The sequence below is a fragment of the Schistocerca americana genome, chromosome 8 (assembly GCF_021461395.2).
Source record: "Schistocerca americana isolate TAMUIC-IGC-003095 chromosome 8, iqSchAmer2.1, whole genome shotgun sequence".
In the NCBI taxonomy this organism is placed as follows: Eukaryota; Metazoa; Arthropoda; class Insecta; order Orthoptera; family Acrididae; genus Schistocerca; species Schistocerca americana.
Genome location: NC_060126.1, coordinates 521,842,105 through 521,862,796, shown reverse-complemented (window position 1 = coordinate 521,862,796; position 20,692 = coordinate 521,842,105). Strand labels below are relative to the sequence as shown.

General features: G+C 44.6%; 1 protein-coding gene across 1 annotated transcript in view; it reads left to right on the top strand.

Annotated features, from left to right (window-relative positions):
- LOC124545956 (glucose dehydrogenase [FAD, quinone]-like) overlaps positions 1–20,692 on the top strand; it is a 114,274-nt gene that overhangs the window by 52,167 nt on the left and 41,415 nt on the right. The window contains exons 4-6 of the mRNA XM_047124919.1: positions 1,600–1,749; positions 10,948–11,271; positions 13,218–13,562. Coding sequence (XP_046980875.1) covers positions 1,600–1,749; positions 10,948–11,271; positions 13,218–13,562 — 819 coding nt within the window. The remainder of the gene's footprint in view (positions 1–1,599; positions 1,750–10,947; positions 11,272–13,217; positions 13,563–20,692) is intronic.

The window sequence follows — 20,692 nt, the reverse complement described above, 5'->3', positions numbered from 1 at the left end:
TACCTGTCGACCCGGGGCTGGGAATACACAGTCACCTGTTACGCGTCACACGCGTGGGCCGGCCTTCAGGAGCGCACAGGAAGAAAGAAGCGAAAAGAGGATCGTCGAATGCCGAAGCGAAGGAACGACAGGAGAAGGAAACAAAGAAAGGAAAAGGGAGCGAAAAACAAAGGTGAGAAACTTCCTGGAAGATTAAAACTGTGTGCCGGACCGAGACTCGAACTCGGGACCTTTGCCTTTCACGGGCAAGTGCTCTACCACCTGAACTTCCCTAAGCACGACTCTCGCCGAGTCCTCACAGCTCTGCTTCTGCCAGTATCTCGTCTCCTACCTTCCAAACTTTACAGAAGCTCTCCTCATTCTGGAAACACCTCCTAGGCTGTGGCTAAACCATATCCTTTCTTTGAGGAGTGCTAGTTCTGCAAGGTTCGCAGGAGAGGTTCTGTGAAGTTTTGAAGGTAGGAGACGAAGTACTGGCAGAAGTAGAGCTGTGAGGACGAGGCGTGAGTCGTGCTTGGGTAGCTCAGTTGGTAGAGCACTTGCCAGCGAAAGGCAAAGGTCCCGAGTTCGAGTCTTGGTCCGGCACACAGTTTTAATCTGTCACGCAGTTTCGCATGAGCGCATACTCCGCTGCAGAGTGACATTCTCACTCTGGAACAGAGGTGAAACTGTTCTTACGTACCGGCCGTTGTGTCCGAGCGGTTCTAGGCACTTCAGTCTGGAACCGCGCGACCGCTACGGTCGCAGGTTCGAATCCTGCCTCGGGATCGGATGTGTGTGATGTCCTTAGGTTAGTTTGGTTTTAGTAGTTCTAAGTTCTAGGGGACTGATGACCTCAGACGTTAAGTCCCATAGTGCTCAGAGCCATTACTTTTTTTTTGTTTGTTCTTACGTCAGCGACAGAGAATGCAGAACATTCCAAATACTATCATAGACATGTTCTCCAAGGGAGGGTCAAAAGAGCAGCAAGAGGATAGACATGCAGCACGGAAGGGAAAAAAGCGCTGCGAAGGTTGGGGCCCCGTGGTAGCCAAGCACGAACCCGACAGAGTCTGGCGAGCCCCCTGGGGTGACATTGCGAGACATTCCGCCTACGCTCCGTCAGCGTGCAGTCACGTTTGCTGTCGGAGGGGCGGCCTAGTGGCGGGCGCAGGTGAATGTAACTCCGGCGCTCTGCAGCGTCGTCCGATGAGGTCTCCAGACGCAAACGACTGTCCTCTGTTTCTCAGGACGCCCTTTGCAACCCCTCTAAGCTCGTCGCAATGTTTCTGGGTCACTGTGTATAGATAATTTCCCCCCCCCCCCCCCCCTCGCTACATTTGCGTGTGGAACATGAGAGGGAATGAGTATCAGTAGCGCAGGCTACTTTCCGCCACGCACTGTGTGGTAGCTTGTCCAGTAGGAAGGTGTACTTCTGAATGTAACGAGTGAAGTGGGAGCAGCCGGCACGGGAGTGAGCAGAGGCGGGCGGTGTGGTTGCAGGCGATGGCGGCGGCGGCGGCGGCGCTGCGGCTGGCGGTGTGCGCGCTGTGGGCGGCGGCGGGGGCGGACGCGCTGGCGCTGACGCTGCTGGAGGCGGTGTCGCGGCTGTACCGGCAGGGCCCGTCGGCCGCCACCGGCTACGTGGAGTGGCACGCGCCCGACCGGCCGGACGCGCTGCTGCTGCCCGAGTACGACTTCGTGGTGGTGGGCGCCGGCACCGCGGGCTCAGTCGTCGCCGCCAGGCTCTCGGAGGTCCCCGGCTGGACGGTGAGCGCCGGCGCTACCCTGCAGCCGCGGCACGAGCTTTACTTCTCAGCCTAGAGGTGTTTTCCACCCGAGTCTATTTGAGGCGGCGCGGTTCCTTCCGTCCCTTTACGACGGACCTGCACCTACCTGTGAACACTGTCTCGGCAGATCATCAGTAGGAAAGCCGAGTGAAACCTACTGTACTTCCACGTCAACCAGGCTGCAATTAAACTCACTAATCTACGTTTCGGGAAAAAGTTTTCACACGAAATGAAAGACTGGAAATTTTGTGCTTAATTAATATATTCTGAAACTTAGGTGAACAATCGTCATTGCCAAGCCCGTGCTAGTCTTAACACAGTCACTCACAATCCCTTTCATTCGCGTTAGCAAGTTTATGGTGTTGCATTTCCCGAAAACGTAATAGCTACAAAAATTCGGATTGTTTTTGATTGAGAATGCTCGACAAATATGAAGTCTCTCGGTACCTAATACAGTCACGGTTTTTCGCCACCGACCTGCTCGATACGGCACGGGGAATATATGTCTTTTCTCGTCACAAAATTCACTTAAAAATTCCGAAATTTCTACAAGCCCATCAGAATAATTATGCAGTCACTTTACCACACTTTTGATGTATGAAACAGTGCTAGATCCGGCAACTTATCGTTTCCATCTGAACTACTACTACACACGTCCGAACTGTTTCATGGCTAGGCTCCAACTCCTCTCTAGAATACTCCAAGTCTTCTCTACCTGCAGAGAAAGGTGCGCGAAGAATGTTGCTCTACCACTGGTCAGTTTACTCAACAGCCAATAGCAAAACAACATTCTCCCGCGTCAGTCCGCGCTTTTCATCAATAACCAATCGCAAAATATTAAACATAACGACTGCACTTTTCACCGACGTAATTATCTAATATGCTCAAATTTTGTTTATATATAAAGTTATTTACTATTGTTATTTATACCTGAATTAACTTTCCGTTTACCATAAACTTACTTTACAAATCTATTCTACAAAAATCCCCTTTCTCCACATCCGTATTTCTTCGAAATGTTCCCACACTCAATTCCACTACATAGCTCGTTAAACAATTACCTTCATATTAACCTTAAACCACACTCACACATCATTCATACTGCTAAAACACAACATTTTACATACAAAAAAAGACATATACTTTATGAAAATACTAGAACGGTTTATGAAAAACATTCTATTACTTTAGTGCACTCTAGTAGGAACAATCTAAACTAAATCACTGTCCCCTATACAATACTGTCCTCTATCGGCTGACACACAAACTACGTGCGCGTCCAGTCCCGCGTCACCACCTGTCACCATCCAGCTCTGAGACACATCTCCCACTTAACCGCCTCCAAGGCAGAGTCGATATACGGCGCTACGCCTCATATTCTCAACAAGCTATCTGTCTAGTCCGATTGTATAATACGTGTACCGTAATGTAGGGCTGGCAGTTATGGTTCTAACAACCAGTTTTCAGTTACATCGGTTCTTTTAATCTCAAATTTAACCCGACTGTTAAAACTGAAATGACGGATTTTCGGTTTTGTACTCCTATTTTTTCCTGCAATAAATATAGAAATCAAGTAAAGACTGAAAAATTTTGACACACTGAGTTTCAAGACACACAGAATCAAAATATTAAATTAAATAAACAAATTAAGGAAACTTTTTTTTCCACAGATCGCTGCTTTCCTCGAAAAGTGATGAATACCCGAATACTACAAAAAAACGACCAGTATTCTTCTACTGATGCTAATTTTTTGAAACCGTGCTCAAAAATCATACTGCAATTGCGGATCGTAATACTATTTGGACATTACGAATAGTCAGTGCTGATCAGTGAACACAGAAATTGAAGAACTGTTTCTCGTGTTAATTTGTCCGCTTTCAAGGGCTGCATTTACTGTTACTAGTAATTTTCTTCCTCTTTCGCTATTTCACTGAAATAGTAGACAAATCTTTAATCTCCTACTTTATTGCTACATCACTTCGTATGAACTTTTCCAGACTATGGTTGGTGCCTTTCTGCAATACAACAGATGTTCGGCGACGACAGCGAGAAAGTTCCCCACAGAACAACTAGAGGCAAGTCTTGCTCGGGGCCTACGATAAATATGGGCCCCGCAACCAGTGTATGACGTCACACTACCTGCAGTGTCACGCACTGTGGCGTGCGAGTCTCCGCCTGTCTTTCTCGCGGGCCTCGGTCTCGCACATCGCGCGTTCCCGAGTACCTTAAGCCATAGAGCACGTCAACAGGGCCTTTACTGTCTCAGCAATACTGTATCAGTTCTTATTCCGTGTCTGTGTCGCTCGTTTCTCTCGTCATTGTTATTGAGATAGCACTGATGGCTTTTCGCATTTTCTATAGTAACGCAACATTTCAGACCAATGCAAATTTTACAAATGAAAATTATTCTTTTTAAAAAAAAAAAGGTTTATTTACAAACGAAAAAATTTACCACTAGTACTATTGCCTAATCATAGCTTTCTTACTACGTGTAAGTACGCTGTTTAGGTTTTTATATTGGTATGTAAACAGCGCATAGCGTTGCGCAGTTGGAGGTGAGCCGCCAGCAGTGGTGGATGTGGGGGGAGAGATTGCGGAATTTTGAGAGCGGACGATCTGGACGTGTGTCCATCAGAGACGGTAAATTTCTTGACTGGACGTCATGAACTGATATATATACATGATGACTTTTGAACACTATTGAGGTAAATACATTGTTTGTTCTCTATCAAAATCTTTCATTTGCTAACTATGCCTATCAGTAGTTAGTGCCTTCAGTAGTTTGAATCTTTTATTTAGCTGGCAGTAGTGGCGCTCGCTGTATTGCAGTAGTTCGAGTAACGAAGATTTTAGGGAGGTAAGTGATTCATTAAAGGTATAGGTTATTGTTAGTCAGGGCCATTTATTGTAGCGATTTTTGAAAGTCAGATTGCGTTGCGCTAAAACTATTGTGTGTCAGTTTAGTGTTTATCAGAATAGGTAAAGAGCGCAATGTCTGAGTACGTTCAGTTTTGCTCTAAGGGGACGTTTCATCGGTCACTAATAAAAACAAAAAATGATCTGTTACAATCGACACACACAACAACTACCGAAAAATACGGGTTCTTCAGAACTAGAACACCGTTATCGGTATCGAACGGTCGGTTTTTTCCGTCCCTACTTTCAAAATTCTCCTGTCGTATTGCGCTTAGGGTTGGAGACTCCTTAATTAACCATGCACAAGCACTACTTGTGCAGGGTGAGTCAGTAACTATTGCCACCAAGAATAACCCCAGAAGTATGATGCTAGCTGAGAAGATTGTGGGAGAAATGTTGCATGGGACAAGGGAGGCCATAATGTGACGCTGGTTTTTTGTTGCTAGGTGGGGTCGCCTCAGAGACATGAAGGTCAAATTTGCTTTTTTAAGTGGGACGCTATAGTTTGGTACTTATTTCCTGATAGCGGCAGCCGTGAAATGATTGGCAAGTCCTGCAACAAGATCTAAGATTGTTGCAGAACGTGACAGGGCTCTTGTGGAGCTAAGGGGAAGCAACAGGGTGAACCTAATGTGGGTCCCTGGGCACTCAGGGATCGGTGGCAATGAACAAGCCGACAGATTGGCCAGGATGCGGACAAAGACTCCATTCACTGCACCGGAAGGTGTCCTGACAATCACAAAGGGTACGATCAGACTAGACCTACAGAACTGGCTCACAAGGAAGCGCGTAGAATACTGGACCGAGGTCTACAAACAAAACCTCGGTAAGGTAATGATGCCAAAGCCGTGTTCGAGGTGCATTCAAGTTCTAAGGCCTCCAATTTTTTTTCTCCGGACTGGAAAGCGATAGAAACATGCGAATTGTTTTAAAATGAGGCCGCGTTCATTGTCAATACGTCCCAGAGATGGCAGCACCGTACGGCAGATGGAATTTTACCGCCAGCGGTAATCCTGGGCTTGAACAGACAAGAAATTAAACTCACGGTTGGACTGACGACCCGTGCGGTAGCGTTCTCGCTTCCCACGCCCGGGTTCCCGGGTTCGATTCCCGGCGGGGTCAGGGATTTTCTCTGCCTCGTGATGGCTGGGTGTTGTGTGATGTTCTTAGGTTAGTTAGGTTTAAGTAGTTCTAAGTTCTAGGGGACTGATGACCATAGATGTAAAGTCCCATAGTGCTCAGTGCCATTTGCACCATTTTTTTGACTGATGACCGGCCATGGGAATTTCAAAAAACACCCACACACAATGGGTATAACGGAAGAAGACCCTAAATGTAGGATCTGTGATGAGAGAGAAGAAGCTGCGTCACACCTAATCTTCGAATGCACGGCAATGGAGAGCAAGAGAGACAATTTTTGGGGCAACTACACCAGAAGAAATTGTGTCTAACGAAGAACTGGTCCAGGGACTCCTTGCACTATTTAACGGTATCGGTTGGCTTTACTAGATATACAGGGAGCGATACCGCACAATAAATACGGTTTCGGTGCGGGCAGTGGCGGGTTAGACCGAAGCTGTTTTAGCTTCCCTACTAAAATCAAATCAAAAGACATAGCATCGCATTGTGAATGGTTTCAGGACAACTGTACGTATGCTATTAAGTATTTCAGCGCGTCCTCGTGAAATATGAGGATAAGAACTCGCGATTAGCCGACCGAAACGCCCTCACTGTCAGCTGCAGTGATACTGCGCTCGACTAGTAGAGGTGAAGGTGAGGGTGGATAAATGGGCCCCCACTTTGTTTATTTTATATAACACCTTTTATTTTTAGTATAATCACCTGAAGTTAACAAAGCATTTCTCTAGTATGTCCTGCAAATAGTTACGACATGTTTTGGCTCAACTTTTTAATAGTTAAAACAAAATTTTATTTTTCCTGATAGTCTGCATTTTGTTGCGTCAAGAATTTGTGCTGGTAATATGGGCCCCAAGGTAGTCTGAAATAAAAAGAATCAAAAATTTGAAAAAATAATTTTATTTAATTTTTGTGTATAATGAAAGAAGGATTCACTCTGAACATTGTTAATTAGGCTTTTATCCATTGTGGATGTGGAACACTGCGACTGTGGTGTGAAAAGGTTTTCAGAAATTACTGCAACCAGTCGCCTTTTATGTAGATGTATTTTATTTAACCATGACCGGTTTCGAGCTGCCTAGCAACTCATCATCAGATGGTATATACATTTAGTGCTTTTTTGTACCCATTGTGTGGGTGGTTGAGTATCTGTGGCTAGACAGAAACGAGAACAAATAATCGCTACATGTGGTACAGTAACACGAAATATTTACAGCATAATTTATGTTTAACGTATAAGAGCAAATAATCACTACATGTGGTACAGTTACACGAAATATTTACAGTTTAATTTACGTTTTGAGGTGTTACTTACAGATAAATCTTTCTGCAGGTATATATATATCTCTTTTAGGACGTATTTTTGAAACCATTGTGTCTTGTTTTTCACAATTTCACAAGTTAAAACTTTCACTAGATGTATATTACTTTTATGAGGCACTGTTGGAAACATATATCTTGTTTTTCGTAAACATCGCTGAACACACTTAGCCACAGATACGAATACAGGATTTACACATTATAAACAAGCCAAAGATTGCAATATAACTACAGTATCAAAGATTTCAAGTTGACCAGAGGCATTATTAGTCATCACACACACTGACAAGAGATTTGTCTTTATTACATAGAAAATAAATGTAAATTAGCTTAAACTAGTAAAATGTTTATTTATAAATTAACTGTGCAATTTTAACAGGTATATAAAAAAACTAGATTTTTTTACATTATATTTCAGTTACATTTAAGATTATTGGTATTGAGAGTATTATGACAGCTAATTTCTTGCTCCTTCCATTGGCTGATCTTGGCATATGATGTCTGGGATGAGAGGTTGATGGTTAACTTGAAATAATAAGTGATGCTGGTACTTGAAAGGGTGTGGAGAAGGAGTTGGCGGTGGGGGGGGGGGGGGGGGGCATTTTGTTTCTGAATGACTGTTTAGTTTTTTAAGTTCAAAGAATCCTTAAAATTCTGAAAGAAGGAGTTATTCGCCAATTCTGTCTGCTCATTTAAAATGGTATGTGGGGAATTATGTTTGTGGGTAAAAATCTCTAATTGTTCGAGAAGATCCATCTTGAATCCCTTGTCTACAGTGTGTAGGATTTGAAGGTTAGTTTTAATGTCTGTTATGGAATGTTTATTATCTGCTAGATGGGTAGCAAAAGTGGATCTATTTAAGTTGTTTAGGCGAAGTGCATCAGTGTGCTCTTTGTATCGGATCTCAAAATTTCTACCTGTTTGCCCTATGTAGTAGCAGGAGCAGCTATCACATCTTAATTTATATATACCAGATTTTTGGTAGGGTGTGCTGGCTCTTTTGGTGTTGTGGACTATTTTGTTCTGTATTTTGTTGTTAGTGTGAAAACTTATTTTGACATTATGTGGTTTGAATAGCTTAGCAAGTTTGTATGAGATATTGCCGAGAAACGGCATACAAACGAATTTGGTTTCTTCTGCTACTGAGGTCTGGCTTGCTGGTTTTGCTTTGTTAGATAAAATGTTTTTATCTAATTTTTCAATTATGCTTGGGTCATAAGCGTTGTTTGATGCTATTGTTTTTAATATATTGATTTCATTAATTTTTACAGTAGACAAGGGATTCAAGATGGATCTTCTCGAACAATTAGAGATTTTTACCCACAAACATAATTCCCCACATACCATTTTAAATGAGCAGACAGAATTGGCGAATAACTCCTTCTTTCAGAATTTTAAGGATTCTTTGAACTTAAAAAACTAAACAGTCATTCAGAAACAAAATGCCCCCCCCCCCCCCCACCGCCAACTCCTTTTCCACACCCTTTCAAGTACCAGCATCACTTATTATTTCAAGTTAACCATCAACCTCTCATCCCAGACATCATATGCCAAGATCAGCCAATGGAAGGAGCAAGAAATTAGCTGTCATAATACTCTCAATACCAATAATCTTAAATGTAACTGAAATATAATGTAAAAAAATCTAGTTTTTTTTATATACCTGTTAAAATTGCACAGTTAATTTATAAATAAACATTTTACTAGTTTAAGCTAATTTACATTTATTTTCTATGTAATAAAGACAAATCTCTTGTCAGTGTGTGTGATGACTAATAATGCCTCTGGTCAACTTGAAATCTTTGATACTGTAGTTATATTGCAATCTTTGGCTTGTTTATAATGTGTAAATCCTGTATTCGTATCTGTGGCTAAGTGTGTTCAGCGATGTTTACGAAAAACAAGATATATGTTTCCAACAGTGCCTCATAAAAGTAATATACATCTAGTGAAAGTTTTAACTTGTGAAATTGTGAAAAACAAGACACAATGGTTTCAAAAATACGTCCTAAAAGAGATATATATATACCTGCAGAAAGATTTATCTGTAAGTAACACCTCAAAACGTAAATTAAACTGTAAATATTTCGTGTAACTGTACCACATGTAGTGATTATTTGCTCTTATACGTTAAACATAAATTATGCTGTAAATATTTCGTGTTACTGTACCACATGTAGCGATTATTTGTTCTCGTTTCTGTCTAGCCACAGATACTCAACCACCCACACAATGGGTACAAAAAAGCACTAAATGTATATACCATCTGATGATGAGTTGCTAGGCAGCTCGAAACCGGTCATGGTTAAATAAAATACATCTACATAAAAGGCGACTGGTTGCAGTAATTTCTGAAAACCATTGTTAATTAGTCTACTTGTGGGATGATTTTCACAGCCTACGCCTAGTCTATTCACAATAGTCACACACATGAGCATCTTTTTACACGTTACAAGTGATCCTCTTTGAGCTGCAGATAATGCACCAACTTGCTTTTTCCCCTCAGGCCGATGACACGAGAAATTTTTCTTTGAACGACACTAAGACCTGACTCGTCTGCCGGCTGGGGTGGCCGAGCGGTTCTAGGCGCTTCAATCTGGAACCGCGCGATCGCTACGGTCGCAGGTTCGAATCCTGCCTCGGGCATGGATGTGTGTTATGTCCTTAGGTTAGTTAGGTTTAAGTAGTTCTAAGTTCTAGGGGACTGATGACCTCAGAAGTTAAGTCGCATAGTGCTCAGAGCCATTTTTTGATTCGTCTACATTAAAAACTCTGTCCGCAGGATATTTGTAGTTACTGAACGCAGCTTCAAGTAAACTGAAGAAATTGTCGACAGCTTGTTTATTAAACTCATTAGCACGTGAAATCGAAGTTGCGGATGGCTTCAAAATAGACAGAATATTTTTGTGCCGTGACATAAAATGGTCAAACCAAGTTCGACCAGAAACTTCGCCCTTTACAAATGGATGGGGGATTTTATTTCTTGTACAAAGCTGGTAGGCCCGGCGCCTCACGTCATGCCTGGTAAGGCCGCAGAATTTGGATTCCATAATGAGAAGATATTTAACCAGTTCGTCCTCAAGTCCCTGTGGTAAAACCGGTGGACGGCCCAGTTTAATATTAACTATTTCTTCGACCGGTTTATCGATTCGTGAAAGCCTTTCGAGCGTAGAACGAGGGACAGAGTACACTTTAACCGCTTTTTTCAACCCCATTTTTTTCTCTTTAATAGCTACAATAGCATTTGACGTATTTGATTTGTCCCACGATTGCCGTTTCGAATTTTTGGTGGTACAAGATGTCTTCGAGGCATCTGAAACATAAAGAGTAGCAATATTTGTAAATGGTCCCATAAAATCTGACTGATTTTACGGGGCCCATAATACCAGCAGCAACAGGGGCCCATATATCCACCCTCGCCACCTTGGGAAAAACGATTTTGCCTACGGTTAGTTTGGTTCGCAACCGACGTTAATTAATGTGAAACGGCATCCCAACAACAAGCCAAATACGTACCTTACCTTAGTTTTAGTAATAACATGTTAGAAATTTGAGTTTTATTCAAATAAACACTAACCTTTCAAACTTTTGATGTCAGCGCAAAAATTCACAGCACAACTACTCACAAACCTTGACAGCTACTACGTCTGCACACTCTACAGTGAAGTGTGGCAGCTCATGTGCTCTCCGCTAGAATTCCTGGCCTGTACTTCCAAATATGTAGGGGCCCATTTTTCCACCTTTGCCTCTACTGCTGCCGCCGGTCTCTACTGGACCCCAGCGTGTGTCTGTGTGCCCGCGGCAGGTGCTGCTGCTGGAGGCCGGCATGGACGAGTCTGTGCTGACGGACATCCCCATCTTCGTGGGCTACTTCCAGCTGACCAACTACAACTGGGGCTACCGCGTGCAGCCGCAGCAGGGCGCCTGCCTCGCCATGAGAGACCGCCGGTGCGAGTGGCCGCGCGGCAAGGCGCTGGGCGGCACCTCCGTCATCAACTACATGATCTACACCAGGGGCCACCCCGGCGACTACGACTCGTGGCGCGACATGGGCAACCCCGGCTGGGGCTACCGCGACGTGCTGCCCTACTTCAAGAAGTCCGAGAACGCCCGCCGGCTGCGCACCAAGGTGGGACCACCTACACTGCCCTTCCAAACACTTCTCACACTTTTTACCAGAGGAAAAATGATCCTAACGGAGCACCAAAACGTGCGACTGTGTTCGTGTTTGTTTAAAAGAAAAGTGCTGTACGAGCTGCCGAATTCTATCTCCCGCAGCAACTTTACAAATATCCCAAAAATTTTGCTTTGCCAACATATTCGCGCTTTTTTTAACACGCAACTCACCTCAAACTCCCCCACGTTCGTCTAACTGTAACTCACTCACACCCACTAGTCCATCGCTGTAAGTCGCTCATACCCGTCCACCTAGCTGCCCTTTCTCACTCACTCACTCACTCAGCCCAACTCATTGTCATTATCCCCATGTGTGTCTTTGTCATAGTCCCGTGTGTGACACACCCAAGGTGCCCTTCCTTCTGTCCTACTATTACAGCCAGCCTCCTCTCGCCGCCACTGCCTCCCTCTTGCTTTCTCTTACTGCTACTCTCTCACACCTTCCTTCGTACTGCTGTTGTCTCTCCTCACCGTCACTACCTCTCTCTTCCTCGTTGTCACTGTCATCTGTTCAGTCTTTCATTATCACTGGCTCTCACCCACTTCCACTTTCTCCTTCTCGTAATTTCTCTCTCAGTGTCACTATTCCTTCTCTCTTTTCGTAGCACTGTTCTGTCACTGTCATCTGTGTTCCACTGCCACTCTGTCCCTCTGTTTCTCTCATAGTGCCATTGTGTTCTTCACTCTTTCTGTAACACAGCTACTGTCTAGCATCTTCCAGTATTTATTACTTTTCCATCCCTTTGCCAGTGCCACTGTGTTCTTCCCTCTCAGCATAATAAGGCGCGAATACGTTTGCTGCCAAAATTTGTGGGAAACATTTTAAGCTGAGGAAGCTAGAATAAGATAGCCAGTACCCTACTTTACAGACAGAGTCTTTTACATAATCAGGAACATATCTGCCTTTTTGTGGTCGTATAGGAGAATTTTTCCGCTCGTTCCCTTCTTTTCGCTGCTGCAGGTCGGCATGTAAGTATATGAAAAGTAATGTATTTGTAGATAGTTTACTTGTGTGAAACTGAAGTAAAGCAAAACTAATTTAACAGAACAGACCAGATTTTACGTGCAAAACAAAATTTACATGAGGTTGAGCACCCCAACATGGGGTTCTCATATGATAATGGAAACACTTTACTGCATGTTTCTCCGTGCTGTGACGCTTTGTTAACTATGTTTCCGCCTCACACAGTATTTCACGCGCGTATTTTACGTGTACAAGTAGCGTAAATTCTACCTCTTGGAAACGGATTAAGTTATGAAGAATATTTTCAAGGTTGTTAGAGATTGGGATTTTAGGTATGTATCTTCAAAATTTCAGCCATTTGCTGTGCATAGCCATCTTGGAACCCTCGGCTGCGTTTTGGTCCGTTGGTGACGGCGGAAAATGTAGTAAAAAGAAACTTTCTGAGAGGTTTTACGAGGTATGGCCCGTGAGGTAATGGTGCTCCATAAGTCGCATCAAGCCCACTGTATACCACATAAAATGTTAAAACAATCGAGTGATTTGCTCCATTTGCGTAAGTGTGTAACATACTTTATCGTGTAGGATAACGACAGTAACACGATCTTTCTGTTTGGTACAACAATGGTCTCTAGTCCAGGGGCTATCCTAAACACTTGACCGTAGCTTTCAATCTCCAACAGAACGCGAGGTATGAGCATCGGAAAATCTTGTTTTTATGCGCGGCGTTTTGGAACATATGTCGCTTGCATACCGATTCCTGGCGTATAAGTGGCGTCAGCGGAGTAATTACGTCGGAGCTTGAACTAACAACTGTAAACAAAAGACGCGCATTCGACCAGGCAAGCGTGAGCAGGCAGTGTTAAGTAGGGGACGACGTCGCTGTGCCACGGACCGCGACGCGGCAGCGCACTGAACACTTGTCGATGCGCGCGCAGGACGCGGGCTTCCACGGCGAGGACGGCCCGCTGGACGTGGAGACGCCGACGTTCCGCACGCCGCTGGTGGAGGCCTTCCTGGACGCGGCGGCCGAGGCGGGCTACCCGTCGCGGCGCGACTACAACGGCGCGCGCCACGACGTCTTCGGCTACGTGCAGTCCAACACGCGGCGCGGCTCGCGCTGCTCCGCCAACAAGGCGTTCGTGCGGCCGGCCGCGCGACGGCCCAACCTGCACGTCGCGCTGCACGCGCACGTCGCCGGCGTCGACGTGGAGGCCGGCCGCGCCGCCGCCGTGCGCTTCCTGCGCGGGGGCCGCATGCTGCGCGTGCGCGCCAGGAAGGAGGTAACGCTCAACTCTGCTCTGCAGCTCCTCATGCCTCACAGACGCTCCAGTCGCTTCCTGCCTCGAGTTCGACTGCCGAGCGCACATCCTCGGCGTGAGGCTTTGCTCTTTCGTGTCCTCCTCGCCCATACTTTCTTGGGACGGCCTCTGAATACACTTCCTACTGAATCATAACAGAGGGAGTTTTTTTTTAAGTAGTTGTCGCTTCTCCGATGTGTCTATACCATCTATTGTGTTTGTGTGTAAATTTGTTGGTGATTAGTATAACTTCCATCCTACAGATTTCACAACCACGGACAGGAACATTAAAACTCTGATAACGAGATTCCGACGAACTTACTAGGGTAAGAAGAAAAGACCAAGGTATATTCGCAGAGGCCGGCCGCTGTGGTCGAGCGGTTCTAGGCGCTTCAGTCGGGAACCACGCGGCTGCTACGGTCGCAGGTTCGAATCCTGCCTCGGGCATGGATGTGTGTGATGTCCTTAGGTTAGTTAGGTTTAAGTAGTTCTAAGGGTAGTGGACTCATGACCTCAGATGTTAAGTCGCATAGTCCTTAGAGCCATTTGAACCATTTCTATATTCGCAGATATCGCAAAACAACTATAACCGAATCAAGTTTAACAGAAGTTTAACTTATCAACGGTGATTTGTATGTCCATCTACGTACAGGATGGTTGAAGGACTTCGGCTGTTAAGTATAAAATGTCAAATCAAAACCACCTTCAGCCGTCTATATTCCCAGTTTCGTTTTACTTATGCGACCAATTTCGGCGTTTCACTAAGCTACCTGCACGCCCCCTGACTCAAATCTACGAAGAATCCAACCTCATGTGCAATCGAAATAGGGCCAGCATTCAGTAACTGTTACACGGAGATTTCTTTCTTAACAACGCGATCCCCTCGTTCATCAATTGGTGAGTGCAGATTCCTTCATGAACAAAGGGGTACCGTTGTTAACGAACAAGTCTACGGATACCAGTTTCTAAATGCTGACCCCTATTCCGAATGCACACGAGGTTGCATTCCTCCTATACATCGGTCAGGGAGCCGGAAGATGGCGTAGCGAAACTCCGAAACTGGTCGTATAAATAAAACAAAATTAGAAATATATACGGCTGAAGGCGTTCCTGATTTGACATTTTATTAACGGTGGTGGTCCCTTCCTGCACCATTTGTTTAAAATTGGGATACGGGGCCCTGAAATATCTGATCTGCACAAGACCATTCCCGATCACATAGTTTTAGTTCGGCGAGTTACTGCAAGGCCATGCCAATACTACACTTGAAGGGCCAAAGAAACTAGTGCAAGCATCCGTATTCAAATACAGAGATATGCAAACAGGCGGAGTACGCCGCTGCGGTCGGCAACGTCTATATACTGCTGCTACAATGTCAAGTTATCAAGATTTAAGTGAGTTTGAACATGGTGCTATAGTCGGCGCACGAGCGACGGGACATATCATCTCCGAGGCAGTGATGAAGTGGGGATTTTCCCGTACGTCCATTTCACGACTGTACCGTGTACCGGTAAAACATCAACCCGCCGACATCGCTCCGGCCGGAAAATGGTCCTGCATGAACGGGACCAACGACGACTAAAGAGAATCGTTCAACGTGACAGAAGTGCAACCCTTCCGCCTATTGCAGCAGATTTCAACGCTGCGTCATTAACAAGTGTCAGCGTGCGAACCATTCAACAAAACATCATCGATATGGGCTTTCGGAGACGAGGGCCCACTCATGCACCCTTGATGAATGCACGACACAAAGCTTTACGCATCGCCTGGATCCGTCAGCACCGACATTGGACTGTTGATGACTGGAAACATGTTGCCTGGTCGGACGAGTCTCGTTTCAAATTGTATCGAGCGGATGGACGAGTAAGGACATGGAGCCAACCTCATGAATCCATGGACCGTGCCTGTCAGCAGGGGACTGTTCAAGCTGCCGGAGGCTCTGTAATAGTGTGGGGCGCGTGCAGTTGGAGTGATATGGGAGCCCTGATACTTCTAGATACGACTGTGACAAGTGACATGCACTTAAGCTGACTGTCTGATCAGTTGGTTCCATTCATGTACGTTGTGCATTCCGACGGACTTGAACAATTCCAGCAGGACAATGCGACACCCCACACGTCCATAATTGCTACAGAGTGGCTCCAGGAACCGTCTTCTGAGTTTAAACACTTCTGCTGGCCATCAAACTCCCCAGTCATGAACATTATTTAGCATACCTGGGATGCCCTGCAACGTGCTGTTCGTAAAAAATCTCCACCCGCAAGGATTTGTGGACAGCCGTGAAGGATTCATGGTGTCAGTTCCCTCCAGCACTACTTCAGACATAGTCGAGTGGAAGCTACGTCGTGTTGCGGCACTTCTGCGTGCTCGCTGAGACCCTACACGATATTAGGCAGGCTTGTCAGTTTCTTTGACTCTTCAGTGCATAATAACAGAATACTTAACCGGCAAGGAGCTACTCTTTTGTATTACTTCTCTACATAATCAACGATCAGATTTTAGGTGTTTATTATGCCGGAAATGGTTGACTAATTTCCTGTGCTTCAAATTCTATCACCTGACGCGGCAGCCAATCTGTGAGAGCATCTTCAAGTTCTTTGTCAGCATGAGGCTACGGGGCGTAGCTGAACTGCTTAGTCGACGAGTAGCTCACAACAGTGCAAGCAGAGCAATGGCAACAATAAACAAAGCAAATGTTGTATTGTATCTACAACAGCAGTTGCCGAAGTTGACATTTGCATTTCCGCAAGATGAAGCAGTAGAATGTGTGGTGTCGTACACGGTCGTTGTACGGACAATGTTAATGAGGAGTACAATGATGGTACGTGCTTAAGAAGTGAAAGTTATACTGGAACAGATGTCGAGCCATGTAGTTCATCACACTTGTCTGACAGCGAGCCACAAATCCCGTCTCCAGTGAAACGTATTAAACGACAATCATCGTGCAAGGATCGGCTACTAAATATAACATAGAAGATCATCTGCAGCATAATAAAAAAAAATGAAGAGATTTCGAATAAGCACGCAGCGATATGATCGTAGCGCATAAGAAAAACTGCAGATATTCAAGTGAGGACAAGGCGTTTGCGCGTTTCAAGGACGCTCCATACAATTTACAGGATGTGCGTGATAGCGACCTACTACGTTATGCACATCAAATTGCCCGCGGCATGGATTACAGTGATTTCAAGCGAAGCAGTGGATGGTTGCATAACTTCAAGCGGTGCTACAGAACTGGAAGACGGAAAGTAACGAAATTCCAAACAAAGCTGAAACTTGAAGATGCACAGCGAACGGCAGACTCGGCCCGAAAATTTATAGATGAGATAAACTTATCCCATCGTTGAGTAAGGAATTTGTTTTCAACTCCGACCAATCGGTTTTTGAAGAGGAAGTGGATACAAAAGGAACCCTGGAATTTAGAGGTACCAATAGAGGTGTATTAAGGTCAGATAACATCAATCCCTAACACAGTCGTATACAATTATGCCGACTGTTAATCTGGATGGTAAATTGGCTGGAAGGTTATTTATTGTGTGCTCTGCCCCCCTACGATTCTTTCTCGTGCACGTGATCTTGCAAGGGCAATAGGGAATATTTACGTCACAGGAAGCAAAAGTGGGGAAAATGGGCGTAAGAGAACTACAGCCATGGTATAAGCACCGCTTTTGACTAATAGCTGGGCGAGGTAACTTGCTTTTCCTTGATTTCTGGTCGTTATATAAGAATCATGCTCTTTTGGAGCAAACGATCCCTGCTGGAAAGTTTGTGACATTGCTGTTCATACTACCTGGAACCACTTGACACATTTAGCCTCTAGATGTTCGTTTTTTCCCGTGCCTATAAAACATATTATCGGACTATCCGCAGGTACGACTTGGAAGATACCCGTTTATACTGTCTGGCATTAGGTTGCACGCCATCACATTCCATCAGCTCTCCTCATTACGTTACACCGATAGGATTCTGTATGCGTTCTCTGACAGTGGACACATAGCTGAAACCCCTGGCACGGTTTGTAACTCCCAGGGAGTTCGCTTTCGACTTTGATGGTGCGAACCTTTGTGATCAGTTTGGCGCGTCATTTTTCATTCGTTGTTCATGGTGCAAGTTAATGGTTGTTTTGAACATTTCTTAAATGTCAACGATGTCCATTTTGTGAAGTGTAGTACATTCGTCCTACAGAAGGTTAATGTCTGCACCTGCCGGACACTCATTTTCTGTCGCCCTCCTGAGGCGCCTGCTGAGTCATTAACAGCTGATGTTTTTCCTGTCATAGTCGTTAAGTCAACACTTTCAAATGAGCCTTACTAAAGACTGAACTTGCGACCTCGCACTCAAGAGGTCCCTTGTTAGTGTAAAAGTGGAGGGAGTTTCAAATGTGAGGCAGCTTGCTGCGACTCTAGGGGTCTCTGAGAGCGAGGAGCGGGGACGCATTACCTAATGCTGATTGGCGCTAAGCATCTCCAAATATACATCCGTCACTTTGTAAGACGTCGGAAATATGTATTGTAATACACTGGACGCAAAATAAAAATGTATCAAGCAAATGTTATGTAGCTACAAGGGGGACATTTATCACGATTGCCATTCTTGAACACCATTATGTCTCTTTTAAATAGCACCCTATGTTCTTTATTCGGTAAGCCACTTCCTCTGCACAAGAGCTGTTCAGTACCTGTCACTACGTATCATTCACGCAATCATGGCGTTATTAAACACGTGGAACAACACTGATTATGGAATCTTCACGGGTTATCAGCCGAGTGACGTCTTCTAGTCGCAAAGTTTCAATGGATTGCGTATACATTATCTTCAGGCCTTCCATCTGCATGTGCACTTTAGCGTACCTCAAAATATGCTAACATACACTCTTAACACTTCGTAAGACAGAGCGCAATTTATTACAGAACCATCTAACGCGCCCTCTGCGTTAACGCACGTCACTGTGGTACAAAGAGCGGTCTCACTGTTGTTTATAAGTATTCGTTACGTACTCTTAATTCCTGTACTACATTTTAAGTAGAGGTCCTGCATTCAAATTAATCAATTAAAATTTTGACGATGCGTAATATACGGCTTTCGTTGTGAAACCCAAGCGAAATTAATTAAGTTTTTTTTTTTTTACCAAATAGTTCTAACAGTTGTCTTTGTAACGTCGGGGCGAAGGCATTCACTATCATTATTCCCCGAACGCTAGTTTAAGATGAAATTCATATTCTTTTACCACCTGACAAGCACAGGCCAGTATCTTGTTCAGCTGAAACGTTCTTGGCTAATTTGATTTGATTTGATGGGAGTGGGATTACTATTAAGGTATTTTGTCTCGTTGGGTGCACGCCAGGACATCATGCACGTCCTAATTAACGTGACTTCCTCTGCAACGCATTACTCACGATTCCTTAAGCGACGATACGGTAGCTCACACAAGCAAAGTTTATATCGTAACAAAAGCGACAACCAATGGAAAACCAAAGTTCGATCGAAATTGTAAAGCGAGCACACGACAAAACATTAACGCCGAGCAAAAGAAAAGTAAATTTTCGCAAATAGATAGTTTAGTCGTTAATGTTCCAGCCAAGAGATTTTTTTGCGCTACAGCTTGCCATTCTTCGTCACTCGCTGTTCAACGCACAACAAAGGTGAGCCTCCCGTCTACCAGACAGAAGGAAATCCAGTGGCGCTAGGTCCAGATCGTGTGTGGCTGTGCCATCAGTCCACGACATTTGGCCAGTTTCCTGACACGTTTTGTATTTAGCATGCGGCCTTGTGTTGTCGTAATGCTTATTCACGTCTTCAGCCTGCAGAAGTGTTGAACGACAGACAAAATCGTTCTTTGGCACCGGTCGCCCCACGTTCAAGAGATGATACGAAACAGAAAAAAAACTCTTCAATTTCATAAGAATTCTGTGTAAAATGTAAATATTGCGGATTCTTTCGACACGGAAATCCTGTGTGGCTCCATTTTCATGGCTTCTCTTTTGTTCTAAGTATCTAAATTTGACGGTACAGTTTAATCACACGTAACATTCCAGCAGAGCACACAGGACGATACCGTCAAACTTTGCATAAAGCAGCAAATGTGTTCTTCCAGATGTGCATCGTCCGCCTGGTCGAAAGCCGTGAAACAAAGTCTTCTTTTCAACAACCGCCCCCCCCCTCCCCTCAGTAGTTCCATTCGCATTAACCAGGTCCCTTTACCTTCTTTTTTTGTTGCATGACCTCTCTCACGCGGAGATTCAACGTCCTTCCGAATTCACCAGCAATCGACGCGTTGCCACCGATTACGCCGGTTGGCACAGTACCTGCACGTGGCTACTTTGAGGTAATCTGTCTCAGTGGATTCACAGACCGGCAACAGCTTACAGTCAGTCGCTGCAGCTGGATTATCCCCGCATTCGAAGGGCTTTGCCATCACTTGACAATAGCTCAGTGTGTTGCACGGTCATCGTCCAATGTGGCTTACCTGAAACCAAAGGAAACAATATGTTAGATACAGCTTCAGTGGTGAACGGTCAGTCTTATCTACAACATGTACCGCACTAGTGCTTACTGCTAAGGAGCAACTGTGGACTGTTGATTACTTTGCAGCGTACGGGGGTTTATTGTGCAATTATCGATATGTTGAAAAAATATCTATTGGTAGTCTTAGTCGACCATGAGTTGCTATCTGACTTAAGTTGGCTCTGTTTAAACGTGCGGTTATGCCCCCAGAATCATTTGCATCGAAATTACCATTACACTCTAATTATTAAACAAAAATATGGTGATTGCTAGCTACGAAATCAATAATGCGGTGATTAGCATATGATACCAAATTAGGATTTATTCAGAAAACAGGATGAGCAATATTTCTAGCCTAAGATGACAATACAATACACTCGCTAACCTAACTAGCCTATCATTGGCACAATGCATTCTCTTTTCCTAACTACTTAAGTCAACACTGAATCCGCAAGTGACTATTGCAGTTCTGCGTGAACGGACACAGACTCAGAGAGCGCCAGTCAAAGAGCTAGCGGAATATGAACTTATTTAGAATTACAGTGCCCTACTTTGTCTGATGATTGCTAATATCACCGTAAGTCTCCGTGATGATTACGACGGTCGGC